Source organism: Rhincodon typus, chromosome 23 (genome assembly GCF_021869965.1).
Source record: "Rhincodon typus isolate 14 chromosome 23, sRhiTyp1.1, whole genome shotgun sequence".
In the NCBI taxonomy this organism is placed as follows: domain Eukaryota; kingdom Metazoa; phylum Chordata; class Chondrichthyes; order Orectolobiformes; family Rhincodontidae; genus Rhincodon; species Rhincodon typus.
This window is the reverse complement of record NC_063354.1, coordinates 46903286-46923312: the sequence shown is the minus strand read 5'-3', so window position 1 is coordinate 46923312 and position 20027 is coordinate 46903286. Positions and strand designations below refer to the sequence as shown.

The window sequence follows — 20027 nt, the reverse complement described above, 5'->3', positions numbered from 1 at the left end:
GGCAGTTCCTACTATCTTTGTATACTTTATTAACTGTTCTCTCCACCTGCCCTGTCACCAAATATCCTCCCCCACCTCGCCACCGATGCCTCTGCTCCTGCACCCTGTTTAGAATTGAGCCCTTTGTTTGAAATAAATCAGATTTCTCCTCATTGATTGTCATCTGTCATGAATCTGTCCATTCTGCCAATTTATCTACATCCTTTCAAAGAGCTTCACTGGCCTCCTCATAGTTTACAATGCTTCAAAACTGAATATCATCAGCAAAACACACAGGATTTACTTTCATTGAAGTCGGTCTCTGTTATTACGACAAGATTGTATTTCCATGTAACAGTCTTCTTCAGCAACTCAGAAGATGTAATTTAACACACACTATAACACTATTTTAGACTTAACTCCTTTCCCACTAACGCTGAATCCAACTTGCAATAACTCAGGAAGCCTGACTGAAAAGGAACATTGTTTATTGTTGAATACCAAAACAGAGCCACAACTGATGGTGTACGTAGCCCAAGACTGACAATTTTTCAGACCCTTACTTTTTTTCTTACACCAATGAGTGCTGTTACACACAACTGGACAGCTTTTACCCCATTACTAAATCATTGTGATGATTTTTGAACTGCCACCAGTAAATCACCCATGTAGCCAATTAAATGTTTACATGCAAAGCCCATCACAGCCAATGCAAACCATCAAAAATGAGGGGGAGGTAGGGAGAGAGGAAAGGGACTAAATCAACATGAAGTTTTGGGGAAGAAAAAGCACCATATGTCTCACGATGCCCACCTCCCTCTAACAGCATCGAGAGCATTGATGGACACTGTGTGCTCCCTCTCCAAGGACACTAGGGCATGAACATTGCCAGAACGTAACCACGATATGAAGGTGCTGGTGTTAGACTGGGATGGACAAAGTCAGAAGTCACACAATACCAGGTTATAGTCTAACAGGTTTATTTGGAATCACACAAGCTTTCAGGGCGCAGCCCCTTTGTCAGATGCAGTGAGACAGCAGGGTACACAGCCACAGAGTTTATAGGGAGAGAGATCAAATACCGTATAACACTCTTGGTCACCTGCAGAGACTTATTATCTGACGAGTTAGATGATCTTTTGATCTCTCTGCCTATAAACTCTGTGTCTGTGCGTCCTGCTCTCTCGCTGCACCTGACGAAGGGGCTGCACTCTGCAAGTTTGTGTAATTCCAAATAAACCTGTTGTACTATAGCCTGGTGTTGTGTAACTTCCAACATAAGTACGAAAGAGGTGATCTGCTTTATAAAGGGCCGGGGGTGAGTTCCAGCTGAGTGGGCCATTACCTGTAACCAAGGGAGCTCATACTCAGCGAACTCCATGAAAGGATTAATTAGTGATTCTGCATAAGCTTTGTAAGTTTTTTCACATAACTAATACCTTACTGTTTGAGACTCCAGTATATTCTGTCCCTTGCAATTTTCTTTGCACTTTGATATCTGCCTGTTGTATAAACTCTTGGTTTCCACACCAGGAATAAGTTGATTTAAATCGTAGCAAATTGTCTCCCAAGGGGAGCTCAGCTTTCCTCCTGCACATCTCTCCAACCACACCTTCAACTGGTCTATCCTACTCTGTACTCATTCTCACGTGGAACTGGCGCTAATCCAGAGTTTGCAATGTTTAAGGGACTGCTTGCTAATATCTTATATAGAACCCTAAATCCTAACTGCAGAACCATATCCCTCTTTCTTCCTATATCATTGGTATCGACGTGGATGATGAATGTTGCTGTTCACCCTCCTCCCTTCAGGGAAGCTACAGCCATTCAGTCACATCCTTTACCCTGGCATCTAGAAGACAACACACTATCTTGGATTCTCACGTATGACCATGGAAATATCTGTCTATTCCTCTAACTAATAAATCACCTATCACTATGACTCTTTCAGACTTCCTTGTACCCTCTCTAAAGGACTGTGGCTGCACCACCCCCCTGCCCTTATGACCAATCACTCATGCAACTGAATGCTGGATAGAGTGTTGACTATCTGGTGATCACTCACTTCCTCTCTGCCTGCATACGCTTAAGCTGTGGAGTAGCTCTCAACCTCACTGTTGCTGCTGAAACTCCAAAACCCGAACTTGAGCTGCTGAAATTGGTACTGCCTGCATTTTATGCTTCGGAAATGTCAGGGTTTACACATGGAGCAGTATATATAGTTCAGAGGTCAGAGCTGCCCTGCCGTTCCCCTATTAGATAATAAAACTTACTACTTAAAAAAGCCTCACCTTTGACCTGCCTCATATTCCTCCCCGTCTGCTTCGTATTTGACAATATGTCACTATATCTATATCTTGTCTATTTCCTGAAATTCCCTCATCAACAGCACTCTGGTGAAAATATGATGTGGACTGCAGCAATTCAAGAAGGCAGCTTACCACCACCTTGTCACAAGGAAAGAAAGCTTACATTTACCAGCAGCAAAATATTTTCTTTTACTTGTTGGGTGTATCTCTAGCTGGGTCATCATTATTTCCCATCCCTAATTGCCCTTGAACTAAGTGGCTTGCTCGGGCCATTCCAGAGGACAGTTAAGAGTCAGCCACATTGTCATGGCTCTGGAGTCACATATATGCCATCAGATGTCCTTCCTTAAAGAACCTTAGTGAAGCAAACAGGCTTTTACATCAATGGTTACATGGTCACCATTAGGTTAGCTTTTAAGTCCAGATCTTATTGAATACAAATTTCATCATTTGTTTGGTGGGATTTGAACTGCCCTATACCTCCAAAACATTTGACCTGGGGTTCTTGAATTACCACTATGCCACTGTTAGTTCTCAAGAACCAACTTGGTAATAACATTTAAAGTCCAGAGCAACAAGGAGTAAGTACAGAGCATAGCAATGTGTTTTGCTATACGATAAAGTGTTCTGGCTGAAAGGAGATTTCAGATTTCTGGTTTTCATTTTGTTTTCAGTACTCCAGGCACCGTGAGCATGATCTGAGGGACCGGATCAACATCCGTAGTAATATAACCCTAGCACTGACTTCCCTGACAGTCGCAACTCTGGAGGACGTGAACCAGATCAGTGCAGCACTGGCTCAGTGTGTGGTGAGAAACCTGTAGCTTCTTGACTTTGTACTGTAACAGGTTGTGATGTTCACCATGATGTAGGCTCACTGCGTTAGGATTGTACTGCTGACAATAAAATGCTCATTGGACAATGTCATCCTCATTCCCCTTGGCTCACATTCAATCAGTACCAAATCTCTCAGTTATTCTTCCCTCCTTTCTTTGTTCACTCTTCTCTCTCTAACTTTTCCTTTAGTTTCCATACATCATCTCATTTGTTTTCTCTTGCTTCTTTACAGTCTCTCTGCCTCTTATTGTGTCTCTGTCTTTCATTTTCTCCCTGTCTTTCTCTCTCCCTTCCTCTTTCTCACTCTTTCTCAATTTGTTTGTGACTCAGTCTCTCTCTCGTTCTAACTGTTTCAGTCTATTTAGCTGTCTCTCTCATTCTCTCTGTCTCTCTCATTGTGTCTTTGGCTTGTTTGCTGTGGCTCAGTGGTATTGCCCTTTACTCTGAGTCAGAAGGGCATTTGCTGAATTGAGCACAGAATCGAGCGTGCCATTTCTGGTCCCTGTTGGAGGATTGAGCGATACCCAGGGAAGGTTGAGGATGATGGATTGTGGCTTCAGGACAACAGCAGGAAGTTCAAAGAAGAGAATTAGAAGGTCTGGAGTCAGTGGCCATGGGTCAAAGATGATGGTTAGAGGCTCCAAGATGATTGGGATGAACAAACAGAGATGTTGAAAGGGATGAGAGGAAGCTTGAGAGTGACAGAGAGGATGGAGCAGGATGGCTGCAGATGCAGGATTACTGAATGCATGTCAATGACAAGGATGTGAAAAAAGTTTGAGCTTGCAGGAGGTCAGGTTGTTGTGAATGGAGGCCATTGTGTAATTCACATGAATGTAACAAACTGGGAGCAGGTGTAGGCCATTCAGTCCCTCAAACCTGCTTTGCCATTTGATGAGGTCATCGCTACTCTGACTGTGGCCTCAATTCTACATTGCTGTCTTCTCCTTTAACTTGTCTGTCAGGAATCCAGTCTACCTTACAAATATTTAATCACTAGTCTCCTTTGCTCTCTGGGGAAGAGAATTCTGCAGATTAACCACCCACTGAGAAAAAAAATTTCTCCTCATCTATGTTAAATGTAAACTCCATATTTTTAAAAATATAGTCCTGTAATTCTAATCTTTCCCATGAGGGAAAAGTCATCTCAGAATCCACTCAGCCAAGTCCCCTCAGGATCATATAGTTTTCAATAACATCAGCTCTCATTATTGTATACTCCAATGGCTGCAGATCTAATCTATCCAAACTTTCCTTGTAATCCTAGCAATCATTCAAGTAAACCCTCTCTGAGCTGCTTCTAATGCTATTATGTCCTTTCTTTAATCAGGAGATCAGACTGTACACAGTACTCCTGCTGTGCCCTAATCAGCACTCTGTAGCAAAACATCCCTCCTCTGATATTCCATTCCCCTACAATAAACACTAACATTCCATTTTCCTCTCTGATAACCTGTTGCACCTGAGTGCTGACTTTTTGTGATCTGCATACCAGGATGCACCAATTCTTCTGCACCACCAAATTCTGCCTTCTGTCTCTCTCGTTGAGTGTTGGTTACGTTTGTGTATGGTTTGAAAAGTAACTAGGATGATGACTGTTTCCAGAACTGTGACTAAAATTGTGTCAGAGGGCAGGGAACCTCTGGAATGTTTGTTTGTTTGTGCTAGATTTGCAACCAGAGTGTAAACATTTGAGGGCCATTAGTTTGTTTTTTTATTTGGGATAAGCAAGGATTGATTTTAATCAAAGCAAAGCATGAAAGTTTTTGAGCAGTTTTGAGGATACCTGAGTCGAGTTGGAAGTGTAACTTATTTTCTGTCCCAGAAAGGAGAACACATCAAAGAAAACATCAAGAAATAAGTTATCTTTGTGGTAAGTTAATTTGAGCAAGTACAAGAGTGGTTGATTGGAAATATGTAGATTATTTAAAGAGTGAGAAAGTTTCAGCTTTAGGTTTTGTGAATATTTATCTAAGAAGAGTTCACAGGAAAGTAACTGCGAAGAATCAGTTGTATTGAACTTAAAGATTTGAGATAGAGGGGTACTTTGTCAGGTAGTGAAATTGTAAAGTATACTGCAAAGGTATACAACTATAAATATAATATCAGGAAATAGATGAAAACTTTGTTTTACTGAGTGTTTTGAGATCTTTTCAATTTTATAGTGAAAACAACTTTTGTTTTATTGTTAGAGAAAATCATGGAACAATTTTTCATTTTGTCTTCAATACTTTCTCCCACAGGCTTTTCCTGGAGAATTTATAATGGGTCAGGGGCTGGAGGGAAGTCTGAGGATAACCGGACAGATGATTGACATCATTGGAAATCAGACAGGCCAAGGATCAGCCACACCCAGTGAAGCTGGAAGAAATATTTTGAGAATCCTAGGTACCTAACTCCTGCCAGTGTCAGTGTAACATCATTGGGACAGGGCAAGCTTCACATTGACTACTAGCGTGTGGTGTCAACAGAAAGCTGAGCCAAAGGTGGAGAATTTAACATTCCCTCCAGAGACTTGGGCAATAAATCTCAGCTGACACTCCAGTGCAGTCTCAAGGGAATGCTGCAGGATCTATGTGGATGCTGCAGTACACCACTGAGAGAGTGCTGCAGTACACTGCAGTGCAGTCACAAGGAAGTGCTGCAGTATCTAAGTTCATGCTCCAGTGCAGCTCTGAGTGCTACATGGTCTAAGCTGAGATTCCAGTGCAGCAATGAAGAGTGCAGGAGTCCAGCAGCAGCACCAGGCAAACCTAAAATTGGCATGTCAACTTGGTACAGTTACCAGACAAGACTACTTACATGCCAAACAGCAGAAGCAGCATGTAATAGAGAGAGCTAAGCAATTCCATAGCCAATGGATCAGTTCTAAGGTCTGTAGCCCTGCCACATCCAGTTGTGAATGATGGTGGACAGTTAAACAACTCATTGGAGGAGGAGCCTCACAAAAATCCCATCCTCAATGATGGAAGAGCTCACACATCAGTGCAAAAGATAAAGCTGAAACATTCATATTAATTTTCAGTCATAGTTGCCTCATCTTGGCCTCCTCCAGTGGTCCCCAGCATCACAGATACCAGTCTTCAGATAATTCAATTCACTCCATTTGATATATAAAAAAACGATTAAAGACAATGGATACTCCAAAGGCTATGGGCCCTGACAATATTCTGGCAATAAAGAACAAAGAAAATTACAGCACAGGAACAGGCCCTTTGGCCCTCCAAGCCGATCCAGATCCCCTATCTAAACCTGTCGCCTATTTTCCAAGGATCTGTATCCCTCTGCTCCCTGCCCATTCATGTATCTGTCTAGATACATCTTAAGTGACGCTATCGTGCCCGCCTCTACCACCTCCGCTGGCAACGCGTTCCAGGCACCCACCACCCTCTGCGTAAAGAACTTTCCATGCATATCTCCCTTAAACTTTTCCCCTCTCACCTTGAAATCGTGACCCCTAGTAATTGATAGTACTGAGGATTTGTACTCCAGAACTTGATGCTCCCCTAGCCAAGCTCTTCCAGTAAAGATACAAAACTGGCATCTACCTGACAATGTGGAAAGCTGCCCAGGTATGTCCTGTCCACATAAAGCAGGACAAACCCAGCCCGGCCAATTACTGTTCCATCAGTCTCCTCTCGATCAACAGTGCAGTGATGGAAAGTGTCATCAACAGTGCTATCAAGCAGCACCTGCTCAGCAATGACTTGCTCATTGACGCCCAGTTTGGGTTCCACTAGGACCACTCAGCTCTTGACCTCATTATAGCCTTGGTTCAAATGTGGACAAAAGAGCTGAATTCATAAGGTGAGGTCAGAGTGACAGCCCTTGATATCAAGGTTGCATTTGACTGAATGTGGCATCAAGGAGCCCTAGCAAAACTGGAATCAATGGGTATCAAACTGTCTGTCTGGGTTGGAGTCATACCTAGTAAAAATAGGAAGATGGTTGTGGTTTCAAAGGTCAGTCATCTCAGCTCCAGGACATCTCTGCAGGAGTTCCTCAAGGTAGTCTCCTCGGCCCAATCATCTTCAGCTGCTTCATCAATGAACTTCCCTCCATCATAAGGTCAGAAGTGGGAATGTTCGCTGATGATTGCACAATATTCAGCACCATTTGCGACTCCTCAGATATTGAAGCAGTCTATGTTCAAATGCAACAATATCCAGGTTTGGGCTGACAAGTGGCAAGTAACATTTGCACTACACAAATGCCAGGCAATGACCATCCTCAATAACAGACAATTTAACCATTGCCCCATAACATTCAAAGGTGTGACCATCACTGAATTTGCCACTGAGTTACAATTGACCAGAAACTCAACTGGACTCACCACATAAACACAGTGGCTACAAGCGTAGGTCAGACGCTGAGAATACTGCATTGAGTAATACATATCCTCATTCCCCAAATCCTGCTCACCATCTACAAGGCACACGTCTGGAGTATGACAGAATATTCCCCACTTGCCTGGATGAGTGCGGCTGCAATAACACTCGAAGCTCAAAACCATCAAGGCCAAAGCAGCCCGCTTGATTGGTGCTACATCCATAAGCATCCATTCCCTCCAGCACTGACTGTCAGTAACAGCAGCGTATACTATCTACAAGATACATTGCAGACATTCACCAAAGATCCTTAGACAACACCTTCCGAACCCAAGACAATTTCCATGTAGGAGGACAAGCGCAGCATATACATGGGAAGACCACTACCTCAAGCCATTCACCATCTTGAGTTGGAAATATATCACTGTTCTTTCATCATCATTGGGTCATATTCCTGGAATACCTTCCCTTATGGCATTGTGGGCCAAACTACAGCAATTGGACTGCAGCGGTTCAAGAACATCACCACCACCACCTTCTTGAGGGCAACTTGGGATGGGAAGTAAATGCTGGCCAGGCGGTGATGCCCACGCCCCATGAGTGAATAAGGAGAAAGAAGAAGTGCCACATGGTTCTAAGCTGAGACTCCATTGCAGCAGTGAGGGAATGCTGCAGTATCTGAACGAATGCTCCGTTGCAGCACTGAGGGAGTGCTACAATGCCTGAGGGAATGCTCCGTTGCAGCAGCGAGGGCGTGCCACAGTGTCTGAGGGAATACTCCATTGCAGCAGTGAGGGAATGCTACAGTGTCTGAGCAAACGCTCAATTGCATCAGTGAGGGAGTGCTACAATGTCTGAGCAAACGCTCAATTGCAGCAGTGAGGGAATGCTACAGTGTCTGAGCGAACACTCCATTGCAGCACTGAGGCAGTGCTACACTGTCAAACTGGATGTGAAAGATCCCAAGTAGAAATGTGAATGTTTCCCAATATTTATTTACCAACAAGTATCTTTAAAAATCAAACTCCTGGAGCTCGCTGTGCAAAGATCAGTGCCATATTTGTTGCTTTACAACAGAAATAACACTTCAGAACTATGACGTTTGCCAGAGAGCATTTGAGAATATCCCAGGAAATTATATAAATGCTAGGCATTTCTTTATTGTGAGCATATAATCACTCACTTAGAGCTTTTCTTTTGTAAACTGACTTAATCTCCCAGGGCGCTAACTGGTGTGACCTCAGGCTTGCATTTTACTGAGATGAAGGCCCCCTCCCTAATGAAGTGGCTGTGCCTTAGCATCATCACAGGGAGGCAGCAGCTTATACCCATTTCTCCCCAGGAAGGCAGCAGTTACCCCTCAGAGAGGCAGGTTGTTTTGCACCTTTCTCAAGCTCCTTGTGTTATAGAGCATGAGGACATTGCTGATAAACTCACACCCACACCCTCCTCAGGACCAGCCCCCTCCTGAAGACCCTGCCCCCTCCTTAAGAACTTGCCCCCTCCTTAAGAACTTGCCCTTTCCTCAAGGTCCTGCACACTCAGCAAGAATCCATCCCCTCCTGAAGATCCTATACCCTCAGAAAGGCCCTGCCCCCTCAGCAAGATCCTGCCACCCAGCCAAAATCCAGAGAGCAGAAAGGGAGACTATGAAGTGCTCAACTCTGTCACATGTCTTAGCTACTCTGGCCTCACCTTTCTGTACTTTTCCCATCACTCTCATCAGTCTTATTCCCAGTCTTTCCTGGTTGTTCCTGACCATTCCCTGCCTTTTATTCCTGGGTTTATTCCCAGTTACTCACTATGTCTGCCTTTGGAGTTGGTCAAACCCTGCCCCTGTCCCAGGGTTTGTCAGTATGCTGCCTGAACAATGTGTTGCTTCACCAATCTTTTGTTTTCTGTTACTCTGTGCAGGTGCTGCAATGTCTGTGATTGATGTTGGTCCAAATAATGGAACCCAGAGGCAAGATGACCTGTTCACCTCTGCAACCATCTTCCAATTGACCAGCAAACTTGTCCAGTCTCTCATGCGCTCTCGGGTTCTCAATGAGGAGCCCTTGTTATTATCTGTCTCTGAGATCGACGTGCAGGGGAAGAGAGTGGACCCCTTCAACCTGTTGTGTGCCTGGCCTGGTGAGCCATGCCTCTTCCACATCCCCCAGGCACTATCCAGCCAGCTGTCAGCAAACCGTGAGCTCATCCAGCTAACAATGAGCCTCAGGGTCAATCCGTTCCCAGGAGGCACCATCAGCAACTACAGTGTCTCCACCCATCTCGGATCCATGGAGTTGAGCAGCTCACAAGGGCTTCCAGTCTCGATCAGTGGCCTTGCCACAGAAAGGTCCATCCGTATCACCCTAGCAGACCGGAGGCCCCATCAGCGGGAACACACAGTGACAGTGAAAACTCTGAGTCCTGGAGAAAGTGTGAATTTCACCATCCGGCCTGTCAATAGTAACCGTGCAGCTGGACTCCACGTTGACTTGCGGTTCACGCTGATAGGTACCTCTTTCTTCAGTTCTCTGTATTTTAACATTTTTGTTTATAGGTGTGGCTGCCTGGGCCAGCATTTACAGCTTGTCCCTGCTTGCCTTAGAATTGAGTGACTTGCTCCAGCATCTCAGAGTGCGGTTATAACTTGACAATGTTGCTGTGTGTCTGCATGTAGGCCAGACCAGTTGGGGTGGCAGATTCCTTCCCAAAAGGGCAATAATCAACCAAATAAGTTTTACAACAATTAACAGTGGTCACATGGTCTCTCTTAGGAAGTGCATGGAAATGTGGTGGAGGCAGGTTTAACTGAGGAATTCAAGAGGGCATGGATTTGAAAAAAAGTAATGTGCAAGGGTATGGGAATAAAACCAGAGACTAGTATTATGTAAAGATACTCACTTAATGAGCTGGTACAGGCACAATGGGCCAAATAGCCTTCTTCACGGGTGTACCAATTCTGTGATTAAGTTAGCTTTTAATTGCAATTTTTTATTGAATTCAAATTTCACCATCTGCTGTGGTGGGATTCAAACCCATGTCCCCAGAATATTAACCTGGATTATGATACCATCATTCCACCCCACACTGTTCTTGGTGCTTAAAAAAATGTAGAGATGTAGAGAGAGAAAAGATATTAAGGCCTTGGATTTTAACTCTGACCTCAGCTGAAAATGACTGGGAAGGAATGAGACCATTAAAATGGGAGGAGTGAGTGACTGTGAACTGTTGCTGTGTTATTTGTTTCACACTACCTCCGGTTTTTCTCTTAGGTTTTTTTTCCACAGGACCTCTAATTCCACCAGGGCCATCCTGAACAGAGGGTAATGCTACTCAGGGAGGGAGCAATGCCCATTTTAATCTGACTAATCATGGGCTGCAAGGAGTCCCAGCCTCTGTCCTCTCTTACTGTGTGGGACTGCCTCTGTTGGTCTCACTGGGACATGGAACTGCTGGTTTCATCCTGGTTTTAGTTGGAAACAATGGCTCATGCCCCTTGCATGGACAAACACACCGCCCACTGGAGATTGGGGGTGGGGGAGGCCTTTGTTCCCTTATGGAGTGAGCAGTGCCGCACAGAGAAACCTCGCAGTCCCCAAGCCCCTGAGAATTCCCCCATCCCATGAGAACTGCTGTTACCAGTAAATCCTGCAGGGATTGGCAGCAATTGGATTCTGGGTAAAGAAGTGAAGGCCTCTCCACAGATCCTGGGCCTGTATGTGTTTGTCGGACACTCAGGACACTTGCACAGCTCAATCCAGCCAGGCCCAAAATCATAGCCTGCTGGGGTTTTCCAGCAACTTTGTTTTGTTCCAAAACCATAGTGTGGTTTTCAAAAAGACACCATAAATATTCCTGCTGTCATTATTGCTGCTCCAGAGGAATTGAGGAATTACAGTTTGTAAGGCTCAGCCCAGCAATTACAGACCGGTCAGTTTAATCAGTGGTGGAGAAACAATAATTTGGGAGAAAATTAATAGTCACAAAGAAGAATTATGGAAGACCCAGCATAGATTTCTGAAGGGAAAATTGAATTTCACTGACTTGCTGGAATTTTTCAAACTGACAGTATTCAGGTTTGTTGAGGGTAATGCTGTTGATGGGGCATACGTAGATCTCCATACAGTGTCATACGACAGACTGTGAGGAAAATAAAAGCAACAGGAGCAAAGTGGACAGTGAATTGGATGAGTGACAACTCAACAGGACCCCTACTCAGTAGGAAAGGTTCCATCAGTTTACTTTGTGCTGTTTGTCTTTCAAAAATTGAGCAACTGGGTTACAGGGGATAGAGTTGGTAGATGGGTCTGGGTGGGATGCTCTCAGAGGGTTGGTGTGGACTTGTTGGGCCGAATGGCCTGTTTCCACACTGTAGGGATTCTATTCTAGGTGAGCTTGTTCTTAACTTATCCTAACTTGCAGCAAATTCTGTCATGCAGCTCCATGTTTACTGCTGCACATTGGCTGTCAATCCAATAAAAGTTCAAATGATCATCATGTTCTTTAATTGTTCATCTGTAGAAAATGGGGAAGCCAATAGTGTAGTGGTATTGTTGTGGAGTAATAATCCAGAAACCAAGGGAATGTTCTGGGGGTACGAGGTTCATATATTACCATGGAAGATGGAGCAGTTTAGGTTCAGGGGAAAACAGAACCTAAATTTAAAAGTCTGACTGTGTCTATGCAACCATTGTTGTTAAAAAATAAATCTGGTTTACGAATGCCCTTTAATGAAGAAGATCTGCTGTACTGATTTGTCACAGCACAAGACAATTCAACTAACAAAAACCTGAAGGAACTGCAGATGCTGTAAATCAGGAACAAAAACAGAAGTTGCTGGAAGCTCAGCAGGTTTGGCAGCATCTGTGAAGAAAAATATCAGAGTTAATGTTTCAGATCTGGTGACTGTTCCTCTGAACTGATGGTAGCTGGGGAAATGTTGGTTTATATGCAGAAAATAAGGAGGGGAATGGGGTGGGGAGTAAACATTAGGATAGAGCCCGAAGAGAAAGAAAAGCAGTTGGATAGACAAAGGAGTTGATAACGATCTGGCTAGGAGGGTGAATAGTAGTTAATGGGGACTGTTAGTGACTAACAATAGGTAGTGTGTAATGGCAGGCTATGTGATAAAAGAACAACACCTCATTTTCCACTTGGGGACCCTGCAGCCCTCCAGACTCAATATTGAGTTCAATAATTTTAGGGCCTAAACTCTCCCATGTCTTAGCCCCCTACCCCACACACCAGGCCTTGATATCATATAGCCTGCCATTACACACCCCCTGTTATTAGTCACTAACAGTCCCCATTAACAACTATTCACTCTCCTTTGCACCACTGTTGGTGGCTGTACCTTAACAAAGTTAGACTTACAGCTTTAGAATTTCTGTCCTAAACCCTTCTGCCTCTTTATCTCTAATCTTTAAAACCTACCTCTCTGACAAAGAACATGACCCCACTGCGAAGCCTCTTCTAAGGAGCCTCTCTGCTCCTATGATGCTGCTTGGCCTGCTGTGTTCATCCAGCCCTGCACCTTGTTGTCTCTGATCTCCTGTCCTAATGACCTGCACACATAGAATCAAACCTCAGTATGAATCTATACCTTCAGGATAGTTGACAGCTCATTACCAAACTAAAAAGACAATTTGGGATAGTAAGAACTTCCGATGCTGAAGTCAGAGATAACACAGTGTGGAGCTGAGAAACACAGCAGGCCAGGCAGCATCAGAGGAGCAGGAAAATTAATGTTTCGGGTCGGGACCCTTCTTCAGAAATGGGGGTTTCTGAAGAAGGGTCTCGACCTGAAACGTCAGCTTTCCTGCTCCTCTGATGCTGCCTGGCCTGCTGTGCTCCTCCAACTCCACACTGTGTTACCTCTAAAAAGACAAAGATGTTTCTGTATACTTGCAACAAACTGTCATCATCCCATTTCTAACCCTTATTCAGGGTTCTCTTGGACAGCTGAACTCAGTGGGCACTCTTTAAACCCATTTCTCTACCCAGAGAATCGTCAGCTGCCAGCCCATCAATTTTGACTTTTGCCATGAGGCCAAGTCTTACCCTGATGATTTAGATTCTCTCTCTCTCTCTCTCCCCAGATCTTGATGGTGCCCAGGACCCAGAACCTTTTGTCCAACTCCATGTCCACAACAACCCACTGTTTAATGGATCCCCATACAATGCAACAAGAGGAATCATTCTGCGTCCCACCAGGGAACGTTCAACTGTCGAGCACACCATTTTCCTATCTCCTGAGTGAGTATAATTTCTCATGTTGTGTTGTGATTGAGAATAGAGTTGATTCTGAGCTTCCAATACAGAGGCCAGCAGCAATTTTAGAAACAACTTTGAGAGGTTGCGTAGATGATGTAGACACATTGAGGTATTTTGTAACCCGCTATCTCCCTCAAGGAAGTCAGTTGCTGGAGATCCCTCCTTACTGGATGGAATAGGTAATACTCAACCATTGTATATTCTTGGTACTTGATATCCTGGCATCAAACAGTCAGAAACAATTGTCCAGCTGTAGCTGTTTGGAGAAATAAAACTGAAAATGCTGGAAATTCTTCAGAAATCACTCCACACCTGTCAAGAAAGAAACAGGGTTAATGCTTCAGGTCAGTGACCATTCATTAGAAATGTCTCAGAATCCTAGCCCAGACTGAAACTGAAACACTTTGTACACAGTGAGGTAGATCTCAGTGTGTAAGCTATACATAACACACCTGAAGTATGACACAACAGTCACAGTTACTCGGGGTTCATCACTTTACAAGAAGCATACTTGAACTTCTCCATGCTTTGCTAAAACAGATTTTAAAAATTCATTCATTGGATGTGGGCATCACTGGCTGGGCCAGTATTTACTGCCCATCCCTAGCTGCCCTTGACAAGGTGAGTTGCCTTCTTGAACCACTGTAGCCCGTTTGGTGTAGGAAAACCCACAATGCCTGTAAGGATGGAATTCCATGGTTTTGACCCAGCAACAGTGAAGGAATCACAGGTGATATGTAGCAGTAGGAGGCTCAATGTGTTCAAACCTGTTCTTCCAATGAGTGTCATTACCTCTTGCCGATCTCCTGTGTTTTCCCCAAAATCTGACAAGTCCCCAGGGTCTGATAATCTAGATCCCGGAGTACTAAAGGATATGGCCCTGAAATATTGGATGAATTGGTGGATATATTCCAGAATTCTATAGAATCTGGAGCAGTTCAATGAGATTTAAGAATGCCACATGTGATTTATTTGAATATCAAGAAAGTTTTTGAGAAGAGATTATTGGGCAAAATTAAAGCAACTGGGCTGGGGGGTAATACATTGGCATAGATTGAGAATTGGTTGACAGGCAGGAAACAGAGAGTGGGAATAAATGAGACTTTTCCAGGTGGGAGGCGGTGACTAGTGGGCAACCACAAGGGTTAGTGCTTGGACTCCAGCTAGACTCATTGAGGTTACTGCACAGAAAAGGCCTTTCAGCCGATCGAGTTTCACCAGTGAAAAGCAATCACCTAACTATTCTAATCCCATTTCCTTGTATGCCTTAACATTGCAAGTGCACATCTGAATACATCTTCATTACATTAGGGTTTCTGCCTCTAACCCTCTTACAGGTAGCGAGTTTCTAGATTCCGACCACCCTCCGAGTGTAAAGATTTTTCTTCACATCTTCTCTAAAGGTCCTGCCCCTTACCTTAAATATATGCCCCTGGTCATTGATCCCATCATCAAGGGGAAAAGTTTCTTCCCGTCTACCTTCTCTACCCTCGTCATAATTTTATACATCTCTGCCACGTCCCGTCTCAATTTCATCTGCTGTAAGAAAGATAGCCCCAGTCTATCCAATCTCTCTTCATAACTGAAACTCTTCAGCCTAGGTAACATCCTGGTAAATCCCCTTTGTACCGTCTCCAGTGCTATCACATCCCTCCTATAATGTAGATTCCAGAACTACACACAATACTGTAGCTGTGGGCTACCAAAGTTTTATACAGTTCCAGCATAACATCCTTCCTCTTAAACTCTCTGCCTTGGCTAATAAAGGCAATTTCATCACATGCCTTCATAACCATTTTATTCATCTGTCCTGATACCTTAAGGGACCAGTGTACTTGCATATCCATGTTCCTCTGATCCTCAGTGCTTCAAAGGGTCCTATCATTCACCATATATTCCTTTGCCTTGTTTGTCCTGTCCAAGTGCCTCACCTCACATTTATCCAGATTGAATTCCATTTGTCACTGATCAGCCCATCTGACCAGCCTGTCTATATCCTCATACAATCTCAGACTATCCTCCACATTATTTACCACTTCCCCAATTTTTGTATCATCTGCAAATTTGCAGATCAACCCTCCACATTCAAGCCTAAATCACTTATACATAGCACAAACAGCGCCTCAACACTAACCCTCTGGAACCCCACTGAACACAGACCCCGGTCACAAAGACACCCCTTAACCATGACCCTCTGCTTTCTGCCACTCAGCCAATTCTGGATGCTACTAGCCAAATTTCCTTGATCCTAGTGGACTCTTACCTTTGCCATTAGTCTCCCATGCAGGACCTTAACTGGAGCCTTGCTAAAGTCAAAGTAAACCACATCAAAATCATTGCCTTCATCTAAAAACGGAGTCACCACTTTAAAAAATTCAATCAAGTTGGTCAGACATGACCTCTTGTGACAAAACCATGCTGACTGTTCTTCGTTAATCCCCACGTCTCCAAGTATAAATTGCTTCCAAAAGTTTCCGGTCCTCCAGTCTTCCGACACGTCTCCTGTAATCAGAATGTGCCCCTACTGTTTCCTCCCTTGCCTCACTCAACAACCTGGGATAAATTTTATCCAGCTACTTTTAAGCCTGCCAGACCATTCAGAATCTATGCAAATTTCTTTAGACATATCACAGTCCTCCTCCTTGATTTCTGTACTAACATCATCCCTTTCACTACTGAACACCAACACAAAGTATTTGTTTAGAACTCTACCTATATCCTCCGGCTCCAATTATAAATTGCCAATGTGTAACTTAATAGAGTCTACTCTTTCCATTGTTATTCTTTTACCCTGAATGTATCTGTAAAACAATTCAGGATTTTTCTTTATTTTGCCTGCCATTATTCTTCCATGCCATCTGTTTGTTCCCCCAATTTCATTTTTAAGTTTCCTCCTTACACATTATGCCTCTTATAAAGCTTCTGCTGTTTGAGCCCTCAGTATCTGCTATAAGCTTGCCTTTTTGTCTTTATCCATTGCTGTATGTCCCTTGGTATCTCGGGTTCACAGGATTTGTTGGTCACACACTGTGTCTTTCTTGGAATGTGTTAGCCCTGTACTCTCCAAACATTCTTTTTGAACGCATCCCACTGTCATGATACAAATTTACCTGAAAGTATCTGCTCCCAATCCATTCTTCCATACCCCCCCCAGTTTAAATCTTCGATTTCAGGCCCATTCTTGCCCATTTCCATAACAATCTTGGATCTAACAGTGGGAGATAGCAAGAACTGCAGATGTTGGAGTTAGAGTCAATACAGTCCTGAGTCCTAATGAAGGGTCCCAGTCTGAAACGTTGACTCTTCTGCTTCTCTGATGCTGCTTGACCTGCTGTGTTCCTCCAGCTCCACACTGTATTGACCTTGAATCTAACAGTTATGTTCCCCATTTGACATTTGCTTGACTTCCTTACCTAAAGTTAAGTCCAGGATTGATCTCACCTAGCGCACACCCAGTGCAATGTAATCTTTATGCCTCTGTCTAAGTCTTTTTGATCCTTTGCTTGCTTTGATCTTTCTGTATCACTTGTAAACAAACCTTTTCACTGTACTTCAGTACATGTGACAATAAATGAATAAATAACATTTACAAAAAAATAAATAGGATTGGCCCATTTTGTACGGCCTTCTAGATGACTTGGGCGCAGAACCAAATGTACTATTTTCGAAGTTTGTTGATGACCCTAAACTAAATTTGAGTTATGTGAAGGATGACAGGAGGCTTCAGGGTGATTGAGACAATTTGAGTATGTGAGCAGGGCAATGTGGATAAATGTGAGGTTATATGCTTTGTGTGAAAAATAGAGAGGCAGAGTAATATTTAACTGGTGATATATTGGGAAATGTGGAAATGCAAAGGTATCTGGGTGTCCTTGTCAGTCAATGAAAGTAGACAGGCAAGTGCAGCAAACAATTGGAAAGGCAAATGGTTTGTGGCCTTCATTGCAAGAAGATTGAGTTCAGGAGTAGGGATGTCTTACTGAAGTTATACAGGATATTGTGATACCGCACCTTGTGTATTGGGTGCAGTTTTGGTCTCTCTACCTTAGAGAGGATATGATTGCCAGAGAGGAAGTGCTGTGAAGGTTCACCAAGCTGATATCTGGGATGGCAGGACTGTTCTTTGAGGTGAGATTATTTTGACTGGACCTGTATTCACTGGAAGAATGAGAAAGAATCTGATTGAAGTGTATTAAATTTAAAGGGGGCTGGCAAACTAGATGCACAGTGGATGTTTCCCCTGAACAGGGAGTCTAGAAACAGATGACGTTATGTTATGTTATGTTCCCCATTTGATATTTGCCTGACTTCCTTACCTAAAGTTAAGTCCAGGATTGATCTCACCTAGCGCACACCCAGTGCAATGTAATCTTTATGCCTCTGTCTAAGTCTTTTTGATCCTTTGCTTGCTTTGATCTTTCTGTATCACTTGTAAACAAACCTTTTCACTGTACTTCAGTACATGTGACAATAAATGAATAAATAACATTTACAAAAAAAAAATAGGATTGGCCCGCCTTGTATGGCCTTCTAGATGACTTGGGCGCAGAACCAAATGTACTATTTTCGAAGTTTGTTGATGACCCTAAACTAAATGCCAAGTTTGAGTTATGTGGAGGATGACAGGAGGCTTCAGGGTGATTGAGATAAGTTGGGGTAGATAATTTTGGACTGAGATCAGGAAGCATTTCTTCACTCAGGATGGTGGACCTGTAGAATTCTCTGACACAGAAGGCTGTGGAAGCCAAACACTAAATATACTCAAGAAAGAGACAGATATTTTTTGAAATATTAAAGGCATTAAGGGGTATGCAGAGAAAGAGGGAATATGACATTGAGATAGAAAATCAGCCATACTGAATGGTAGAGCAGGCTTGAAGGGATGAATGGCCTATACTGCTTCTGGTTTCTATGTTTATATAAATGGGAATCAAGAAGAAGACTCTCTACTGGTTGGAGTCATATCTAGCACATTGGAAGATGGTATGGTTGTTGGCAATTGGTTATCTTTTTCCTGCAATATTACTGCAGGAGTTCCTCTGGGCAATGTCCTATGCCAGCCATCTTCAGCTGCTTCATCAACGACCTTCCCTCCATCATGAGGTCAGGTGGGGATGGTCACTAATGATTGCACAATTTTCAGCACCATTTGCAACTCCTCAGGTACTGAAGTAAAACATGTAGCACTTGGATAATATCTGGACTTGGGCTGACAAGTGGCCAGTAACATTTGCGCCACACAAATTCTAGGCAATGCCCATCTTCAATAAGAAACAATCTAAACATCACCCCTTTATATTCAAAGATATTACCATCATTGGATCCCCCCACTGTCAACATCCTGGGGAATTGACCAGGAACTGTACTGAAATTGCCACATAAATACAATGGCTACAAGAGCAGATTAGAGGCTAGGAACACTGCAGCGAGTAACTCACCTCCTGACTCCCCAAAACCTGTCTGCCATCTATAAGGCATAAGTCAGGAGTGTGACGGAATACTCCCCACTTCCCTGGATGGGTGCAACTCCAACAACACTCAAGAAGCTTGGCACCATCCAGGACAAAGCAGCCCACATGATTGGCATGTACTCATCAGAAAATCACCTGTGAAGAAGGATCATCTAAAGGAGCCTTATGCCTTTAGCTTTCCTGTCTCCTCGACGGTTGGATCATTAAACTTACCTGTTAACTCCTGGTTGTTGCAGGCTTTATGACAGCACCACCGAGCTGTTGCTTGTCACCGTTTCCAACCGCTTCTCTTCTGCCCGAGTGGGTATCACAATCACCATATACACCTCGCTCTGCCAGTACTTCGATTTCCAGAGCTTGCAGTGGAGGACAGAAGGCATTGTGCCCACACACTGGACCAGGCTGGAGGAAGCTGTGTGCCTCACTCAGCATCTCACCCTCTTCGGAGCGAGCCTCTTCGTGTCTCCAAATGCGGTGGAGTTTCTTGCACCGGTACGTATATTCTCTACGCGATTGTTCTTGCACATTTCAACAAGGGTTTCAGCCAGAAATATTTTGTCAATTAAACCACAAAACACTCGTCCCACGGTCTATCCTCCCTGCAAATCGTCCTATAACATAACCTCCTAATAACGCACCTCTATTTGGCAAGTTCTCTCTCAAAATGTGTCACTTTAATTGGCATGTCTCTATGGAACAGACAATTCTTTGCAATAGGCTGACCTATCACAGCGTTACTGAAAGCTCCAGGTAATCTCCAGTTCAATAGCCATTCTCTACTGTAACTCCTTTTGCTAACACTGTATACACTAACACTTTGAACATCAGGGACAATGGTT

At 43.6% G+C, this 20027-nt stretch overlaps 1 protein-coding gene across 1 annotated transcript in view; it reads left to right on the top strand.

Annotated features, from left to right (window-relative positions):
• The window catches only part of pkd1b (polycystic kidney disease 1b), a 196357-nt gene that overhangs the window by 74608 nt on the left and 101722 nt on the right, over positions 1-20027 (top strand). The window contains exons 19-23 of the mRNA XM_048611156.1: positions 2963-3097; positions 5369-5513; positions 9368-9955; positions 13543-13699; positions 19425-19680. Coding sequence (XP_048467113.1) covers positions 2963-3097; positions 5369-5513; positions 9368-9955; positions 13543-13699; positions 19425-19680 — 1281 coding nt within the window. The remainder of the gene's footprint in view (positions 1-2962; positions 3098-5368; positions 5514-9367; positions 9956-13542; positions 13700-19424; positions 19681-20027) is intronic.